Below are 21,148 nucleotides of genomic sequence, written 5' to 3' on the forward strand. Positions count from 1 at the left end.
AGTCTTTTTCCTTATTATCTCTTTCGGGTACAAGCCCAGCAGTTGTATGGTTGGATCCAAGGGTAGGCATTCTTTTAAAGCCCTTTGGGCATAGTTCCAAATTGCCCTCCAGAATGGTTGGACCAATTCACAACTCCACCAGCAATTCATTAGTGTCCCAATTTTGCCACATCCCCTCCAACATTTATTACTTTCCTTTGCTATCATATTAGCCAACCTGCTAGGTGGTACCTCAGAGTCGTTTTGATTTACATTTCTCTAATTATAAGAGATTTAGAACACTTTTTCATGTGTTTATTGATAATTTTGATTTCTTTATCTGAAAATTGCCAATTCATGTCCTTTGCCCATTTATCAATTGGGGAATGACTTGATTTTTTGTACAATTGATTTAGCTCTTTATAAATATGAGTAATTAACCCTTTGTCAGAGGTTTTTGTTATAAAGAATTTTTTCCCAATTTGTTGGTCCCCTTCTAATTTTGGTGGCATTGGTTTTGTTTATACAAAAACTTTTTAATTTAATGTAATCAAAATTATTCATTTTACATTTTGTGATATTCTCTATCTCTTGCTTGATCTTAAATTATTTCCTTTCCCATAGATCTGACAGGTATACTATTCTATGTTCACCTAATTTACTTATAGTTTCTATCTTTATATTTAAGTCATTTACCCATTCTGAATTTATCTTGGTGTAGGGTGTGAGATGTTGATCTAAACCTAATCTCTCCCATACTGTTTTCAAATTTTCCCAGCAGTTTTTGTCAAATAGTGGGTTTTTGTCCCAAAAGTTGGGATCTTTGGGTTTATCTCACACTATCTTGAGGAGGTCATTTACCCCAAGTCTATTCCATTGATCCTCCCTTCTGTCTCTTAGCCAGTACCATATTGTTTTGATGACCACTGTTTTATAGTACAGTTTAAGATCTGGTACTGCTAGGTCCCCATCGTTCACATTTTTTTCATTACTTCCCTTAGTATTCTTAATTTTTGGTTCTTCCAAATGAACTTTGTTATAATTTTTTCTAATTCTATAAAAAAGTTTCTTGGTAGTTTGATAGATATGGCACTAGATAAGTAAATTAATTTGGGTAGGATTGTCATTTTTATTAAAGTATCTCATCCTACCCATGAGCAATAAATATTTTTTCCAATTATTTGGATCTAGTTTAAATTGTGTGAAAAGTGTTTTGTAGTTGTGTTCATATAATTCCTGTGTTTGTCTTGGCAAATAGATTCCTAAATATTTTATATTATCTAGGGTGATTTTAAATGGAATTTCTTTTTCTAACTCTTGCTGCTGAGTTGTATTGGAAATATATAGAACTGCTGATGATTTATGTGAGTTTATTTTGTATCCTGCAACTTCACTAAAGTTGTTGATTATTTTGATTAGTTTTTTAGTTGACTCTCTAGGATTCTTTAAGTAGACCATCATATCATCTGCAAAGAATGATAGTTTAGTCTCTTCATTGCCTACTTTAATCCCTTTGATTCCTTTTTCTTCTCTAATTGCTACTGCTAGTGTTTCTAGTACAATATTAAATAATAAAGGTGATAATGGGCATCCTTACTTCACTCCTGATCTTATTGGGAAGGCTTCTAATTTATCCCCATTGCAGATGATGCTTGCTGAGGGTTTTAAATATATACTGTTTATTATTTTGAGGAAAGGACCTTCAATTCCTATACTTTCTAATGTTTTCAATAGAATCGAGTGTTGTTAAAGGCTTTTTCTGCATCTATTGAGATAATCATTTTATTTTTGTTGGTTTGGTTGTTGATATAACCGATTATGTGAATGGTTTTCCTAATATTAAGCCATCCTTACATTCCTGGTATAAATCTCACCTGATCATAGTGAATAATTCTCGTGATCACTTGCTGGAGTCTTTTTGCTAGTATGCTATTCAAGATTTTTGCATCTATGTTCATTAAGGAGATTGGTCTGTAGTTTTCTTTCTCTGTTTTTGGTCTGCCTGGCTTTGGAATCAGTATTATATTTGTGTCATAAAAGGAATTTGGTAGAATTCCTTCTTGGCTTATTTTTTTTTTCAAAGAGTTTGTATAGTATTGAGATCAGTTGTTCTTTAAATGTTTGAGAGTATTCACTTGCGAATCCATCTGACCCTGGGGATTTTTTCTTAGGGAGTTCTTTGATGGCTTGTTCAATTTCTATTTCTGATATGGGATTATTTATGTATTCTATTTCCTCTTCTGTTAATCTAGGCAGTTTATATTTTTTAAAATATTCATCCATATTACCTAGATTGCCTTTGCCATATAATTGGGCAAAATAGTTCTTAATAATTACCTTAATTTCCTCTTCATTTGAGGTGAGGTCACCCTTTTTCATTTTTGATAATATTAATTTGGTTTTCTAATTTCTTTTTTAAAACTATATTAACCAGTACTTTGTTTTATTTGTTTTTTCAAAGTACCAGCTCCTAGTCTTATTTATTAATTCAGTAGTCTTTCACTTTCAGTTTTATTAATTTCTACTTTAATTTTTAGTATTTCCAGTTTAGTTTTTATTTGGGGATTTTTTTTAAGTATTTTTTTTTCATTTTTTTTTATTTTAAACCCTTAACTTCTGTGTATTGACTTATAGGTGGAAGAGTGGTAAGGGTAGGCAATGGGGGTCAAGTGACTTGCCCAGGGTCACACAGCTGGGAAGTGTCTGAGGCTGAATTTGAACCTAGGACCTCCTGTCTCTAGGCCTGGCTCTCAATCCACTGAGCTACCCAGCTGCCCCCTATTTGGGGATTTTTAATTTGTTCTCTTTCTAGTTTTTTAATTTGCATGCCCATTTCATTGACCTCTTCCCTCTCTGATTTGTTGATATATGCACTCAGGGATATAAATTTTCCCTTGAGTACTGCTTTGGCTGCATCCCATAGATTCTGATATGATATCTCCTCATTGTTAATTGTTTCTATGATGTGTTCTTTAACCAATTCTGGACAATCATATTATTTAATTTCCAATTAATTTTTGATTTGCCTCTCCATGTACCCTTACTAATTATTATTTTTATTGCATTATGATCTGAAAAGGCTGTATTTATTATTTCTGCTTTTTTTGCATTTGCTTGCAATGTTTTTATACCCTAGTACATGGTAAATCTTTGTGAATGTACCATGTGCTAAAGGTGTATTCCTTTTTGCCCCTATTTATTTTTCTCCATATGTCTATTAACTCTAATTTTTCTGAGATTTCATTCCCACCTCTTACCTCTTTCTTATTTATTTTTTTTTTTGGTTTGGTTTATTTAGATCTAATAGAGGAAGCTTCAGGTCTTCTATTAGTATAGTTTTACAATTTATTTCCTCCTTAAGCTGCAATAGTTTCTCCTTTAAAAATCTGGATTCTATATCATTTGGTGCATACATGTTGAGTACTGATATTTCTTCATTATCTATACTGCCTTTTATCAGGCTGTAATTACTTTCCTTCTCTCTTTTAATCAGATCTAGTTTTACTTTAGCTTTGTCAGATATCATAATAGTGACTCCTGTCTTCTTTTTCTCAGTTATACCCAATAAATTTTGCTCTAGCCTCTCACCTTTACCTTGTGTGTATCTACCTGCCTCATGTATGTTTCTCTTAGACAACATGTGGTAGGATTTTGGTTTTTAATCCACTCTGCTATCTGCTTCCTTTTTATGGGTGAGTTCATCCCATTCACATTCAGAGTTATGATTACTACCTGTGTATTCCCCATCATTTTTATTTCCTCTTTTAGTCCTGCCCTTTCTTTTTTTTATTATTTCTTTCTACATCATTGTTTTGCTTTTAATCAGTACCCCTAATCCCCACCCTTATTTTTCTTTCCTTCCTACTTCCTCCCTTCTTTTCCCCTCTTATTTTTCTTTAAGGTCTATTAAATGCCCCCCCCACCTTTCCCTCCCTTTTAATACTCCCTGACCCACTCCCTCCCTTGGTTTTTCCCTCTCAACTTCCCTGTAGGGTAAGATAGAATTCTATACCCCAATAGATCTGTCTGTTCTTCCCTCTCAAAACTGATTTCTCTGAGAGTTAGGTTTAAATATTACCACTCTCTTCCTCACCTTCTTATAATAGTATTCTTTCCCCCTGTTGCACCTCTTTATGTGGTATAATTTATCCTATTTTTTCTTCTTCCTTCAAGTTTCTCTTGCTGCCATCTTCTATTCCCCCCTCCTTTTTTACATATCTTAAAACAACTTAGTATCAATTTTTGAGAGTTACAAATATCACTTTTCCAAATAGGAATATAAACAATTTAACCTTACTGAAATGTTTAAATTTTTTTTCCTCTTTCTTGTTTCCTTTTCGTGTTTCTCTTGAATTTTGTATTTGGACATCTAATTTTCCATTTAGTTCTGGTCTTTTCTTTAGGAATGCTTGGAAATCTTTTATTTTGTTAAATGCCCATATTTTCCCCAGAAAGTATATAGTCAGTTTTGAAGGGTAGGTGATTCTTGGTTATAGACCCAATTCTCTCGTCTTCCTGAATATCATGTTCCAAGCCTTGCGATCCTTTAGTGTGGAGGCTACCAGATCACGTGTAATCCTGACTGGGGCTCTTTGATATCTGAATTGTCTCTTTCTAGCTTCTTTTGCAATATTTTCTTCTTGGCTTGGAAGCTCTTGAATTTGACAGTTACATTCCTGGGGGTTGTTTTTTGGGGATTTAATGTAGAGGGTGATCTATAGACTCATTCAATGTCTATTTTGCCCTATTGTTCAAGAGTATCAAGGGGATTTTCTTAGATAATTTCTTATAATATAATGTCAAGGCTTCTATTTTTATAGGCTTTTTAGGTAGACCAATGATTTTCAAATTGTCTCTCCTAGATCTGTTTTCTAAGTCAGTTGTCTTTTCAATGAGATATTTCATGTTTCCTTCTATTTTTCATTCTCTTGACTTTATTCATTCTTGCTGTCTCATGAGATCATTAGCTTTTACTTGTCCAATTCTAGTCTTTAAAGACTGGTTTTCAGCTATAATCTTTTGATTTTCCTTTTTGGTTTGGTCTATCCTGTTTTTCATGGCTTTCAGCAGGTCAATTCTGGTCTCCAATTTGCTTATTACTTCATTTCGTTTCTGTGCTTCTTTTTCCAAGTGGGAAATTTTGTCTTTTAAACTGTTATTTTCTTTTTTAATTACTTTCATTTCTTTTTCCCACTTTTCTTCCTATTTTTCTTTAGTTTTCTTACTTGGTTCTTGAACTCCTTTTTGAGTTCCTCAAAAGCTTGTGACCATTTTCTATTTTTGTATGTATTTGGATATATTTACTTGTTTGTCATTCTCTGCTGTCACTTCTGTAGCTTGCTCTTTTTCTCCATAGAAATCATCCAGAGTCAAAAGCATTTTCTGTTGCAGCTTATTTATTTTGGTACTTGTGGATTGTGGTTCCTGCATGTTGGTGGCCATTGCTGTCTTAGTTTCTGTCTCTGTATTATCTTTCCTTCCCAGCCAGAAGTCTGAGGAGGGCAGGCAGTTCTTTGAGTAGCAAGCTTTAAAGTGTTTTTGCCCTGAGGCTATTTTTCCAGTCTCCATTGAATCTGTTGTGGCCCAACCTGCTTCTGCCCTAACTCGGTGCCTGGGCTCTGTGCTCTTCATTCTTGGATTCCAAGAATGCACTGCCCTCAGGGGTAACTATGTAGTGCCCTCAGCCAACCCCAAAGAATTTAGAGATTACCCCAGTCCTCGCTCTGACTCTGGCTTGGTAGGTGGTGTGGGGAAGTAGTGATCAGCTCACACTTTGGTAGGTATAATTTTACCCCCTTATAGCATGGAAATGCCCAAATACTGCCTACCTTTAAGGCTGTGCCTTGTGGCAGAGCCCCTTTACTCATCTGATTTTGATTTTTGTCCTTTCGAGATGCTTCGTAGTGGTCAGTTTTGAGGAGAGGCCAACAATTCCAGCTACTCTGTGGCCATCTTAGTTCTGCCTCTCTCGAGTTTTTATTTTCTGAGAAAAGAATGGATATAAATTCATTTACAAAAACAGTTTTTTTCTAGAGCTTAAAGTCAAATAAATTTGTTGTTTGGACTCATAATGGCATACTAAATGGCATAGTAAACAAATATCTTCAGCTTTAGTTTTACAAAAGATAAAAAAGTATTATTTTTCAATTGTCTGTACATATCATCATATTATAACTCAGCAAAAGGATTTGAGCAAGAGCATGAAATACATTGGTTGATTTTCTGTTGGTGGAGGTAAAATTTTGAAGAAGATAGGACAGAAATAGTTAGTGTGCCCATTACATGGTATCTTTCAAATATTAGAAATCTTAATCTTTAGATGGGTGCTAAATCTCATTCAGCTCAATAAAATCCTCCAAGAAGTTCCTGTAGTAATCATAAATTATGTCATTTAGTATGATTATTATGAGAGTTATGAATAACCAGTTTTGTGTTCTTAGACCAATTCAAGTCAGCAGCAAGATTGTTTTCTGGCAGTTTCCTCATTTTTTTCAAGTGGTTTTAAATCTCTTCAAGATTATCATCTTAATTCATTCTTCATCCCGACTGATTTTGTTATCTCTTTTTGCTTTCATTTTCATGAAAGTGATGTTCAGGAACCCTAGTGTAGGACTTGCCATGTAGCATGTAGAAGCATGTAGTGTACTCACCCAACTTCTAGCCTTACGGCTGGCTTCTTCTAGGAAAGATGTGATAAGATTTTATCTTTATTGTTCTCTAACTATGACACTATTATAATTATATAGTTTTATTTACATCTACTCAAAATTCTATTCACCTCCTTGATATACATAATCATATTCATAGCATTTTAGAGCCAAAAGGACCTTAGAGATCATTGAATTGTTTAATAATATTTAGTCAGTTAACACTATCAAAAGAAGGCAAAGAGAGTTTTATTATTTCTGGACCTTCTAGTTTACCTTTGTGAGTTCATTTAGGTAAACCGGTGATTCCCATACTTTTTTGGCCTACTGCCCCCTTTCCAGAAAAAATATTACTTAGCGCCCCCTGTCACATACTATCACCGCCCCCTTACAGTTATTCACTGCCCCCCGGATCTCTGCAGCACCCACCAGGGGGCAGTGGCGCCCACTTTGGGAATCACTGAGGTAGACTATATCACATGCCAGCTTTATTAGCATTTTTATACTGGTGGACCAGCAGATACCTCTCATTGCAATTCCCTGTACCCAGTACCCCCTTCCTTTGGATAGGTAGTTGAGCTCAGTCCTGGAGGATAAAATATTGCATGTCAAGGTTTAATCTTTGGAACACAACTTTCCTACTCAAATCTTCACTGACTCTCAACCAGCATTGGGTTTGACCATAGAGTCACATGCTAAGACACGAGCAATACCCAACTCTTTTCCTCTGCCCTAGTGCCCTTTATGAACTCCTCTGCCTCTTCTTCAGAATCCTCTTTTCTGTTTTCTCTTGGGTCAGTGCCACTCTGCTTTCTTTGCATCCTGACATATGTTGATGGTAGAGTAGTGAATTTTTATTTAAGTACTTTTTTCTTAAAGAGACTTTTAGGAAATCCAGGAATATAGTTTAACATTTGGAAAATTTCACAGAACTCCATAAAACTCAACATAGCCTAGACATCCCTACTGAAGCTGCCTGGCGTTTTTCCAGTTATTTGGCAGTAGTTGAAAGTATTTCTAAAAAATAAGTTAAGTGACAATTCTCTCTTAAGGTAGTCAAATTCAAGTCATATAGCATTGTCTCCTTGCACCACAGTAACATCCAGAAAATGTTTTTACAAGTATAATCCAAAATATTGATGGATCTTTGGTAAAGCAGATTGATCTGAATAAATAAAATCTCAATTTTTGCAGTTATTCCCTTACCTCTGAAACTCTTCTATTCCAGGCTCTCAAAAGCTTTGATTTCTAGACATTTCTTAAAAGTTGTGTTTAAATTTCATAAGGGGGGCAGCTGGGTGGTTCTGTGGATAGAGAGCCCAAGCCTGGTCTTGGTTCAAATCTGGCCGCAGACACTTCTTAGCTGTGTGACTCTGCATACTTGCCACTTAACTCGTTTTGCCTAACCCTTACCACTCTTCTGACTTAGAACCAATATATAGTATCAATTCTAAGACAGAATTTAAATTATTTAAATTAACTAATTATATTAATTTAAATTTAAATTTAATTATAATTTTAAAAATTATAAGGAAAATATTGGTTTTTCAATATTCATTCATTTTTGTGGATATGTATTGAGTGCCCCACTATGGATAAGTACTGCATAATTTTGTGTAAATTAACTATTTAAAACTTGCTACTTAAAAACTTTGCTTTGTGTACCAGAAAGGAGATCAGTTTGTAAGGAAAAACAAATAGATAATGCCACCGAAATATATAGTAGCACTGATTACAAATAAATCTTTAGAAATACAAGTCATTAATGCTTAATTTTTTCCAAACAAGGTAAGCTACAAATGTTCATTTTCTAGCATTAACAGTTGCTGACTTAAATATTTGCTTTTAGCATTGAATGAATAAAGAAAAATGTATAAAGCATGAACAAGGATACAAAAAAACAATTAAAAATCTGGAGGTTGTGTAATAAGGCATCAAATGTAGATCAGAATATAGATGACAGAATTTTAGAGGTAGAAGGAACCTTAGAAGTCGTTGTAGAGTCCCATCCCTCCTTTTTCCTAATTCAAAACTGAAGTCCAGGGGACAGCTGGGTAGCTCAGTGGATTGAGAGTCAGGTCTAGAGACAGGAGGTCCTAGGTTCAAATCTGGCCTCAGACACTTCCCAGCTGTGTGACCCTGGGCAAGTCACTTGACCCCCATTGCTCACTCTTTCACCTAACACAGAAGTTAGGGGTTTAAAAAAAATAATTCCACAGGTTAAATGACCTGCTCAGGATCTCACAACTCAATAGTAGCAGAACATATTGAGGCCTTCAATTTTCTCATTTGAATAATCATAGTAGAGGAAGGGAATTGTGGGAAGTTGAAGGAATAAAGCAGAAAATTTACCCACTTCTCCCAGATCTGCCCCCCCATAAAATAATGCCTATAAGTGAATTTTAGAGTGGCAGAAATAATAAAAAGTCAAGATAAATCAATCATCCATTGTTCAGTGCATAAAAAGAGAAAAAACCAAATCACTAATACCAAAAATGAAAAGGGTGAATACACCAATAATGAACATGAAATTAAAGCTATCATTAGGAGTTATTTTTGCCCAATTATGTCAATAAACTTAACAGTTTAAGTGAAACTGAAGAATACTTACAAAAATATAAACTGCCTAAATTAGCAGAAGAGGAAATATATCTAAATAAACCTATTTTAGAAAAAAAAATTGAACAGGCCATAAGTGAGTTTCCTAAAGTAAAAGCAACAAGACGAGATGAACTTAAAAGCAAATTCTACCAAATACTTAAAGCTCAACTAATTCCAATATTAAATAAACTATTTGGAATAATAGACAAAGGAGTCCTACCAAACTCCTTTTATGAAATATGGTGCTGATAATTAAAACAGAGGAAGAAAACTAAAGATGAATTTCACTAATGAATTTTGACGCAAAAATCTCAAATAAAATACCAGCTGGAGATTAAGATAATATATCACAAAGATTATACATTGTGGCCAAGTGGGAATTATTTCAAGAATTCAGAGCTAGTTCAGTATAAGGAAAACTATTCATGTAATTGGTTATATCAATAAATAAAGCAAAAATAATTATATGATTATATCAATAGATACAGAAAAAGCTTTTGACAAAGTACAACACTCATTCCCTTTAAAAATGCTCGAAATGTAGGGGGCAGCTGGATGGCTCAGTGGATTGAGAGCCAGGTCTAGAGACAGGAGGTCCCAGGTTCAAATCTGGCCTCAGACACTTCCTAGCTGGGTGACCCTGGGCAAGTCACTTACCCTCCATTGCCTAGCCCTTATCTGCCTTGGAACCAATACACACTATTGATTCTAAGATGGAAGGTAAGGGTTTAAAAAAAAAAAAAGCTTGAAAGTATTGGTATAGGGGCAGCTGGGTAGCTCAGTGGATTGAGAGTCAGGCCTAGAGAAGGGAGGTCCTAGGTTCAAATCTGGCCTCAGATACTTCCCAGCTGTGTGACCCTGGGCAAGTCACTTGACCCCCATTGCCCACCCTTACCCCACTTCTACCTAGGAGCCAATACACAGAAGTTAAGGGTTTAAAAAATAAAATAAAGCAAGTATTGGTATAAATGGCTTTTTCATTAAAATGATAAGAAGCATCTACCTAAAACAATCAGCAAGCATTTTCTGAAATGTGTATAAGCTAAAAGTTTTCCCAGTAAAGTCAGGAGTGAAATATGGATTCCCATTATTACCAATATTATTCAGTATTGTACTAGAAATGCTAAGAACTGCAATAAGAGAAGAAAAAATTGAAGAAATCATAATGGGCGAAGTGGAAATAAAACTATCTCTTTTTGCAAATGCCATGACAGTATACTTGGAAAATCTTACAGATTCAGGGTAACTAGGTAGCTCAGTGGATTGAGAACCAGGCCTGGAGACAGAAGGTCCTGGGTTCAAATCTAGCATCATATACTTCCTAGCTTTGTGTACGCAGGTAAATCAGTTGCCTAGCCCTTGCCACTCTTCTTCCTTGGAACTAATATACAGTATTTATTCTAAGACAGAAGGGTAGGAGTTTATTTTTTTAAAGAAGAAAAAATCCTAGAGATTCAACTAAAAAAAATTAGTTCAAACAGTTTTAGCAAAGTAGCAGTATCAGTGGAATAGAGTAGGTATACAATATACAGTAGTAAATGATTATAATATCCTTATGTTTGATAAATGTAAAGATCTAAGCTTTTGTGATAAGAACTCAACATTTCATAAAAAATTGCTGGGAAAACTAGATAGCAGTCTGGCAGAAAGTAGGTATAGACCAATATCTTACCCCATTTACCAAGATACTGTCAAAATGAATACATGACCTAGACATAAAGGAGGATGTCATAAGTAAATTAAAAGATCATGGGATATATTACCTATCCGATTTATGGATAGGAAAAGAATTTATAAATAAACAAGAGAGTGCAGTAGGATATTAAAATGGATAATTTTGATTACATTAAATTAAAAAGTGTTTATACAAAAAACATTGTAGCCAAGATTTGAAGGAAATTAGAAAACTAGGGAAAACATTTAATAGATAGTTTCTTGCATAAAGGCCTTGTATCTCAAATATATGGAGAAGTGAGTCAAATTTATAAGAATGAGTCATTCCCCAATTGATAAGTGGTCAAAGGACACGAAATGGCACTTTTTTAAAAGAAGAAATCAAAACTTTATATAGGTAGGTATCCCTTCCACAGTGCAAGGGTTAGGTGTGTGATCTGGAAATTCCAGGAAAAATGTTTTGGCCTGTAATAGTTTAAAAGGTTGTGGTTGCCCATTATAATAATTAAATATTTTTATGAGGCTGTTAGTAGCTTTTAACAATTTAGTTTAATTAAAATAGAGATGTAGTAACAGAGGGAGATGTAGGAAGGAGATAGAAAATATTGCCTAGCTAAATACCCTATAATTGCCAATCCAGCTCATCACCAACAAAAGCTCCCTCAGGTCCCAATCTCCAACCAGAAGTTGCAATAGTCTCTTCAACGAGAGTCTCACCAACCCAAGAGAGAGCCTCAATGTCTGAGTCTGAATCCCAGTGCCTCCAGAGCAGGAATGCAAATCCTAATGCGCATGTGAATTCCCTACTTCCTGTTGGGTCTCACCTTATAAACATTTTTCTCCACCCACTTGAGCTCTCACATTCCATGTCACACCTCAGGAACCAATCATAATTTCTTAATTTGTCTGGTACTGCCCCCGGGTGGGTGGGGGGGGGGGAGGGCAGTGCTTGTGGGATCTATTTCCTCTCTCTTTGATTTCAACTTCCTTTCACTTTGGACTGATCTATCCCTGCTCATCTCAATGGTAAAGGACCTTCAGGTTCCTAATCAAGAAATAATTAATTAATGGTTGCTCATTGATTAAAACACAAAGTCGGATCATTCTATTTTCACAGGCCCTTCCTACCAGAGAAGAAGTCTGAATTTTTTCTTTTTCTTTTATGGGGTATTTACAGTACCTTACTATAAAATTTGGGCTAAATATTTGGCCGTGGGCTATATGTACGTCATTGTTAAGTAAAATACTCTATGAAAAAAAATCTTTTAAATCCATAGGGATAGACCGTTCACCTTCATTTTCCTTTAGGGAATCATATAAGGACTTAGCCTTTTCTCTTATAATGCCAAGAGTCTACTGGAATGCCTAAAAATAACAATTCAGCCCCCCAAAGAATGTCACACTTTCTACACCAGAGAGATGCCAGTCTCAGGTTTTATGCAGATATTATACAATTTTGGTGTAGCTACAGAAACAGCTTCACAGATTTCCTTCTCTTTTTTTCTTGATATTGCTTCTGGTCAACTCACTAATGCCATAATAGTGACTGACCACAGCAGCTATTTTGCTTGAAGGAAGCATATCTAACAATTCTACTTTTTCCTTTAAGTTCATCACTTTCTTTTTGGGACTCATGATTTTAATTAGGTTTATGGCATTTAAACAACACAAAATATAAAAAACTCAAGATACAGAGATCAGTGCAGGAAGTCAAGTGAGAGATTCCCGTAAACATGCCTGGCATCCCCAAACTAATGTGTAGAACCGCAGTTCTTTTATTACAAATTTAATTTTTAAAAAAAGCCATTGTGTAGCTATTCACTTATGTTATTAAACAGAAGTACATACTGTAAGGCAATATTATACATAACAGTACATACATTTTATGCACTTACAAATTACTAAACTTTTTAAGCTATCTCTACATTTCTAGCCTTTGTGTATTGTCTGTTGGCTTTTGCATTCTTTTCATAAACTAACTTTTTACTTATTTTAACTTTAAAAAAGAAATTGTGTACATTTATGATATTAAAGTATAAATATGTTGATATTATGAAATAATACACATATTTTTTATGCATCTCTGAGTTTCCTAATTTTTTCTTTTATCATCTGCTGACCTTTCATGTCTTTTGTGGCTTCTTCAAAACTCCCCTGCAAAAAAGTCCCCATTTAATTTCTTATGTCAAACTGCAGTATATCAAAACTGTGATGGGACAAGTCACGATGTGGAAGGGATCTCTGTATAGTCATATGAAAAAGTTCTCTAAATCATTATTGAGAAGTGCAAATTAAAACAACTTTGAGATACCATCTCTTACATGTCAAATTGGCTAAAATGACAAAAGAACAAATGTTGGAGGAGTATGGAAAAATCAGGGTACAGGGTAGGTTTGTGTGAACTATGAAAATTTTGGTGAGCAATCTGGAATTATGGCCAGAGAATTATAAAACAGTGTATACTCTTTGATCTAGAATACCACTATTAGGTCTGTTTCCCAAGGTGATCAGGGAGAAAGGAAAAGAGTCTATATGTTCTAAAATATTTATAGCAGCTCTCTTTGTAATGGTGAAGAACTGGAAATGAGGAGATGGTCATCATTTGGGGAATGGCTGAATAGGTTGCAGTATATGATTGTGATGGAGTACTACTGTGCTATAAGAAATAAGTAGGTTGATTTTAGAACAACATGAAAAGACTTTCATGAAATAATGCACAGTTAAATGAGCAAAAACCAAGAGAATATTGTATATGGTAACTCCAATATTATTTAGAGTAATTATAAATTATGAAGTTACACTGAGTAATATGAACAGTCAAGTCAACTTAAGAGGACTTATGAAGGAAAATGCTATCCATCTCCAGAGAAAGAACTGATATTATGGAAGTACATATCGTATTGTTTCACATATATATCTATAGCAAAAGAAAAAAAATCAACAATGTCAAGAGACCAGACTTTGGAGGACTGCTCTTAATGATTTTAGCACATAAGCCTACTTTAATCCTTGCTATTTATGTTTCTATTCTGTTGTCATCTTTTTGTCTATAAAGATTTAAAATTTCAAGATAAGAAATTCTGCAGTATATTGCCTATCAAGCTTTGCTAAATTCATGATTTCTTTGGGGTACGGGGTGGGAATGTGATTTCATCAATTGTAGGAAACTCCTAATGAGGCCACTCTCAGCCAATGCAGATCACCAACTACTTTATACCTTCAAAAAGTATACTTGCAAAAAAAAAAAAACTTGCAAAAAGTTGCCTGAAACCCAGAGAGGTGCAGTGGACTTCTTGACGTTTAACAAAAATATTTACTTAATTTTTAAATGTATTTTTAAAATTTTTTAATTTAAGCAAATTTAATAACAAATTTCCACATAAGTTTTCCTAAGTCATATGATCCATATTATCTCCCTCTCTTCTTCCCTTCCTCTTCCCAGAATTGACAAACAATTCAATCTGGGTTATTCAGATATTATCATGCAAAACAAAAAATATTTACTTTCCCATTTGTGTTGTGTGTCTTTGAGGATTCTGGAGCATTACTCGACATTCCTCTGGGTGTCATTGCAAGAGTTGAAAAAATGGGAGGAGCTTCAAGTCGAGGAGAGAATTCCTATGGACTAGACATTACTTGCAAAGTAAGATTTTTGACACTTTTATCTTGAAATTATACCAAACAAAATGTTTAGAAATTGAAACACTTGAATCAACTTAAAATTTTGAAAATGTTTGTCCTTTCAGATGCTTACCTCCTTCCTTAATTGCATCATACATTCTCAAGATGTAGTTTTCCCAAACTGTCGAGAGCAAAAGTTTACATAAGACATGTACCTGGTTTCTTTGCCAAATATGGGGGTAGATAAATTATCCCTTTTGTTAATACAAGTAGTATATTCCTTTGGTAAGATATTTGTTAGCATAAGACTAAGGAAAGCCTTTCTTTGGAGGATGGGAGCAGGGTATTGTTTTTCCTGAGGCCTTTTCTGAATGAATTCTTATAGAATGTCAGAGAACTTAAAAACAATGTAGTCCAGTCTTCTCATGTTACAGATGAGGAAAATAAGACTGAGAAGTCAAGGGACTTTGCATTGTTCATAGATAGAACCCAAACTTCCCAACTCCCAGTCCAGTGATTCCAGATAGGGTTTATAAATTTAGAGTGAATGTATATCCCAGGGTGTAGGTTTTCCTCCCAGTTTATTTAGGACTAATTTATTGTTCTGTATAGGAAACTCAAGAAATTTAGGGGTCCTGTCTAGAGCAAAAACATGTCTATTTTTTTTACCTTTTTTTTCCCTCTCTTATTACTGTTAGCTGCTATGACTGCCTTACTCTGCTTGTTAAATTAACTAAACACTTTATCTTCTAATAATTCAGTGATTTGATCAGCTAGAACATGGAGAATAATGGTTTGTCTTTATTGGAGGGGAGCTGCTCCAGTTCCTTCTTTTTTCATTGTATTTGGAAGTACACTTCCTATCAATTTGCTCCTCTGATTGGAGTTGAGTTTGGGTTAGCAAAGGAAACTTTTAATGATTTGATTTGAAGACTCAGTTGAAAAAGTATATATTAGCAGTATTTTCTGCATCCTTAGTACAGTTCAAAAAGCCATGCCCCAAGCTCTGTGCCTTGATTTTGTCTCTTAGGAGCTTATAGGATTCCATTTTATTAGTATTCCTAGAGAGACATTTCATCTCTTCCTGTCATATTTGGAGGAAGGTAATTAACTATTAAATTGGTCTTGATGATAACTCTGTTACCAGAGTTAGAGTGATTAGACTATTCACTGGAATCATTAATACTTGAAAATAACTGTTTATCTCAAAATGGATCAGATTTTTTAGGCCGATAGTTATGTATAATTGTTGGGAAGTTCTGTTATGCTTTATAGATATTAAGAAGCAAGTTACTGACGATTTAGAAAATTGTGAAATGCTTCCATTTACAGTGCTTGAGCCACTCAAGACCCTTCAAACTTTGGAGTGCCTATATAATCAGCTGTTATAGTTATAACTGCTGACAAAGCCTAGCTTTGAAAAAGAGCATTGAAATAGCAACCTCTCAAATCTGGCCTCAGATACTTTCTAGCTTTGTGACCCTGGGCAAGTCACTTTATCCCCATTACCTAGCCCTTACTACTCTTTTGTTTTAACAATTTATACTAAGACAGAAGATAAGGGCTTTACAAAAATCTCTTCCTACATTTCACTGGTGCTTTAATTTATGGATAGACTACTAGTATTCTGATTTTTCCAACTAAGTTTAAGTAAATACTTCCATAGCTCATGTTGAAGTGAACAGCTCAACTATAATTTACAGAATTTGTATTTAGGTAATCATGTTTATTTCAAATGATACAGAAAATAATAAAACTGAAAGGTTTCTATTTGAAAATTCATCTGTTTATAGTTTCATCAATTTTGAATCATTGATAAAAATTTTGGGCCATAGTCTTAATTGTCTTTCTGTTATATGTATTTTGTGAGGTCATGCATATAGCAGAACATTTGTTGATCCTTTGCTTAAAAATTAGAGATATGTATAAGATAGGTGGCACAGTGGATAGAACTCCAGGTCTGGAGTTGGGAGGATCTGAACTCAAATCTGACCTCAGACACTTCCTAGCTGTGTGACCTTAGGCCAGTCACTTAACCCTGTTTGTCTGGCCCTTGCTCTTCTATCTTAGAGTTGTTTCTCAGGCAGAAAGTAAGGATTTAAAAATAAATTTTTAAAAATGTAAAAAATATAAGGTTCCAACTAGTCAGAAAAAACTAACTTTGAAAAACTGGCCTAGGAGATAACTTAAGAATCACTAAACTTCCTGAAAATAATGATTTTTAAAAGTCTACACTGGGACAGTTAAGCAGCTCAGTGGTAGAGAGCCGTGCCTAGAGACAGGAGGTCCTGGGTTTAAATCTGGCCTCAGATTTATTTGGTCTTATTAGTTGGGCAAGTCACTTAACCCCAGTTGCCTAGCCCTTACCACTCTTGGCTTTACAATACCAATACATAGTATTAACTGGAACCAATACATGGTATTAATTCTAAGGTGGAAAGTAAGAGTTAAAAAAAAATAAGAGTCTACACAATATATTTCAAGATATAAATGAAAATTCCCCCAACCTATTAGAAACAGAGGGCAAAGTTAAGGTAGTAAGAATCCACCATTCATCTCCCAAAAGAAACCCCATAAGAAAAAATTCTAGGAATAGCTAAGATCCAGAGCTCCTACATGAAAGGCAAAAATACATCAGGCATCCAGCAAGAAGCAGCTCAAGGGGGCAGCTGGGTAGCTCAGTGGATTGAGAGTCAAACCTAGAGACGGGAGGTCCTAGGTTCAAATCTGGCCTCAGACACTTCCCAGCTGTGTGACCCTGGGCAAGTCACTTGACCCCCATTGCCCACCCTTACCACTCTTCCACCTATGAGCCAATACACAGAAATTAAGGGTTTAAAAAAAATTAAAAAAAAAAAAGAAGCAGCTCAAGCTCCAAAAAACCACATTCAGTATCATACAAGACCTAGCAAAAGCTTCTTTTTGAATTATTATTATTTTAAACCCTTATCTTCTGTCTTAGAATTGATACTGAGTATCTGTTCCAAATCAGAAGAGCAATAAGGGCTAGGCATTTGGATTTATGTGACTTACCCAGGGTCGCACAGCCAGGAATTATCTGAGACCAGATTTGAACCCTGGTCTTCCCATCTCCAGGTCTAGCTCTCTATCCACTGAGCCACCTAGCTACCCTGCAGCTTCTTCTTAAACCAGAAGAAACCCTAGAATACAATATTCCAAAAGATAAAAGAGGAAAGACTTTAAAGGATGAAAAAGCTTGAGTATACTCCTTTAAGAGGAAAAAAATGAATCTGTAATGGAATAAAAGATTTTGAAGTATTACTAACACAAAGACCAGGGCCAAGTAGGAACTTTGAAATTCATACATAAAAGCCAAGAGAAACCTAGAATGGCAAATGTTTATTTGAGCATTTAGAAGAGGATTTTATAATAATGGAATGCTAATATTCCATTGTTAGAGAGAAGAAGCAAGTATCCTCTAGAACAGTGATTCCCAAAGTGGGCACTACTGCCCCCTGGTGGGTGCTGCAGCAATCGGGGGGGGGGCGGGGAGTGATGGCCACAGGTGCATTTATCTTTCCTATTAATTGCTATTAAAATTCTTTAAAAAAAATTAATTTCCAGGAGCTAAATAATATTTTTTCTGGAAAGGGGGAGGTAGGCCAAAAAAGTTTGGGAACCACTGCTCTAGAATCATGGTGGCAAATCTATGGCGTATGTGCCAGAGGGGACGCTCAGATCCCTCTCTGTGGACATGTGCCATCACCCCAGCACAGAGTTCATCAGAGTTCCTTACTAGAAAGCCAGAGTGACACAGGGCTGGGCTGATCCCCTCCACCTCTCCACAGGTGTCTGAGGACATTTCTCACATCACCCACCCCTTTGAAAGGTTCACCATCACTGCTCTAGAACCTTAGTTCTAGTCGTTAGAGCTAGCAATTCTGGCATTGGTGAAACCATTGCAAATAGGTACAAATCAAGTATAGCCTTTCTTCATATTATTATTTGACATTATTCTAAAATGCTAACTCTATCATACCCATCAGATTGGCAGAAGACAAAAAAAAAGAAATGACAAATGTTGGAGGGACTGCAAGAGAACAGGATACTATTACCCTGTTGGTAAAACTGTGAATTGATCCAACCATAGCAGCTTGAAACTTTCCCAAAAGTCAGTTAACCATGTGTACCATTAGACTCTCCTACTAAGCTGTAGCTTAGAAGACTTTGCAGTCAGAGGAAGAAAGAGCTGAGGGCTCTCATGAGAGTGAAAAGGCCTCTAGTTTATTCCCATTACATATTATGCTGATTCTTGGTTTTAAGTGGATACTTTTTATCATATTTAGGGAAAAATCCATTTATTTCCATGCTTTCTAGTGTTTTGAACAAGAATGAGTGTTGTATCTTATCAAAAGTTTTTTCTATATCTGTTGATAACAATCATATGATTTTTGTTGTTGTTTTTAATATGGTCAGTTATTTTCATGGTTTTCATAATATTGAATCAGCCATTGCATTCCTGGATGTAGAGTATATAATTGTTTGAGATGTTGCTGTAGTCTCCTTGATAATATTTTATTTAAATTTTTTGCATTGATATTTATTAGGGATATGGTCTATAATATGCTTATTATAAGCTGGGTTTTTTTATAACTAGAAGGTAGGGCTGTAAGGGGGAGAAGGGCTGACAATAATTGATGTCCCTCCATAAGAAGAAAACCATTAAGACATTTTTAATGTACAAAAGAGAACAGAAGGAAGCATAGGTAAGCAGGATAGCTTTGAAAGTAACATGCTGAATTGTATCTTTTCCAAAAAAAGCTGTATGGAGTAGAGATTCACAGTTTCTGGTATAAATGTCTTTTATATTCTCCTTGGTATATAGAAATGCTCACCTTTTTTGGAGTTATGTCAGAATTTTGAAAAAAATTTTAAAATAATGGGTTATAAGGTTCCAAGAAGCTTTTTGAGTTCTTTGGTGTTAGAATGCCTTGAGAACAAAGTTCTGTGCAAGTTCTTTATAGAAACATTCAGTGATGTTACTAATCATGAATTCTAAGTTGTTATCTATCTTCAAGCTATTTGAGTAATAGTAATTCTTATCCATGTTAAAATTACAGCCTGGCCTCCCTCCTGGAAGCAAAGGTAAAGAACCTCAAAGAATATCTCTCCACTCTCTAGATTATTGGAGAGAATTAAATGTTCTTTTACAAAAAGAAGGAGCTTCAGTGTTAAAACAAAAAAGAAATAGGATCTAAAGAGACAGAGGGGAATCCTCTAATGTCAGGAAGTTAGAGGATAGAAGAATACATCATGGGGGAAGTGGGAGAAGGACTGCTAAGCTTTTCAAGTTAAACTAGGAGACTATTCCTGAACATGAGGGAATTGGACCCTCTATAGGTAAAGCAACTGCTTGTCCATAAAGGAATATTAATATGAGAGGTATTATGTATGGTAGCATGGAATAAGTCAGGGGATTTGGGTTGGAATCCTGATTCTGCCACTTGTCAGCTGTTTGACCTTGAGTAAGTTAGCCTCTCTGGCCTCATTTTTCTCTTCTATAAAATGAGGGTGCTGGAATGGATGACCTTTTGGATTTCTTCCAACTCTAAATCCATGATCCTGGGATAGGTGCCATTAGATGAGAGATTGCCCAGTATGGATCAGAGGAGGAAGAAGCAGACGAGCATTGGTGGTTAGTGACTCAGTTGAGAGGTCCACTGTTTTCCTGGGCCATGTTACCCAGAACATGACAGAGAACCTCCTTGTCAAACCTGATAATGACTACCACTTCTGGGGTGTGGGCAGAAATTATAATGCCAAAAGGAATATAGAAAGCTTTCCTAATGCTAAAGAAAACAAGACCCTTACGGGCATAGGACCGTATTGGCGATGCCAGAAAGGGCTGCTCCCCTCACCCTCTTACCCAAGCCTAAGGACATTTCTCACATGACCCCCACCCCCTCTGTCCAGCAGCCCAATGGGAGCACTTCCTCCCTCCCCTCTCTGGTGTAACGATTAAAAATGATAAAGGCTGATATAATGAGGGAAATTAGTATTTTAATAAAAGCCATTGCTGATAGAGATAAATTGACCATGCGCCTGTAAAAAATTCAAATTCCCACCTCCGCCATTTTCTTCCATACCTTCCCTACTCCTCTCTGTCCCCCAGGAGCCCACTCAGTTGGCAAAAGAGGGCATCTCCTGTCCGCCCTCCGAATTTAGCTGCGCTATACGTTGGTTCCCGTTGTCTCATATTTAACTGGAAACTCATTGGATCACGGGGAATGTAGTCTCAAAGTCCCCACGTGTCCACAGGAAACTTGTAAGATACTTTTAAATGGCACCTCCTTGAATTCCAAACACACACTGGGATAAGGCATAGGGCTCACATGTGGCCTGAGGGTTGTAGTTTGGACACTCAGTCTGTAAAAGGTTCACCATCATTGGCACAGGTAGCCTTTAATCTGCTGCTTCGCCAGTTGAAGGGAAATTATTCATAACAGTAGCAGATTTGGGAACTAAAAAACTGCTTTATAACATAATATCCAAGAGCAGGTTTTGAATATCTGGACTATGACCTGACATACAGGAATAATGCAGGAAAGGAACTAACAAGGACTAGGGAAAAGAATGTATTTCCCTGGGATCTGGAAAACTTAATT

At 35.6% G+C, this 21,148-nt stretch overlaps 1 protein-coding gene across 1 annotated transcript in view; it reads left to right on the plus strand.

The window, feature by feature from the left end:
* MTM1 (myotubularin 1) overlaps positions 1-21,148 on the plus strand; it is a 120,827-nt gene that overhangs the window by 36,277 nt on the left and 63,402 nt on the right. The window contains exon 5 of the mRNA XM_044682508.1: positions 14,434-14,544. Coding sequence (XP_044538443.1) covers positions 14,434-14,544 — 111 coding nt within the window. The remainder of the gene's footprint in view (positions 1-14,433; positions 14,545-21,148) is intronic.

This window comes from Gracilinanus agilis, chromosome X (assembly GCF_016433145.1).
Source record: "Gracilinanus agilis isolate LMUSP501 chromosome X, AgileGrace, whole genome shotgun sequence".
Lineage (NCBI taxonomy): Eukaryota > Metazoa > Chordata > Mammalia > Didelphimorphia > Didelphidae > Gracilinanus > Gracilinanus agilis.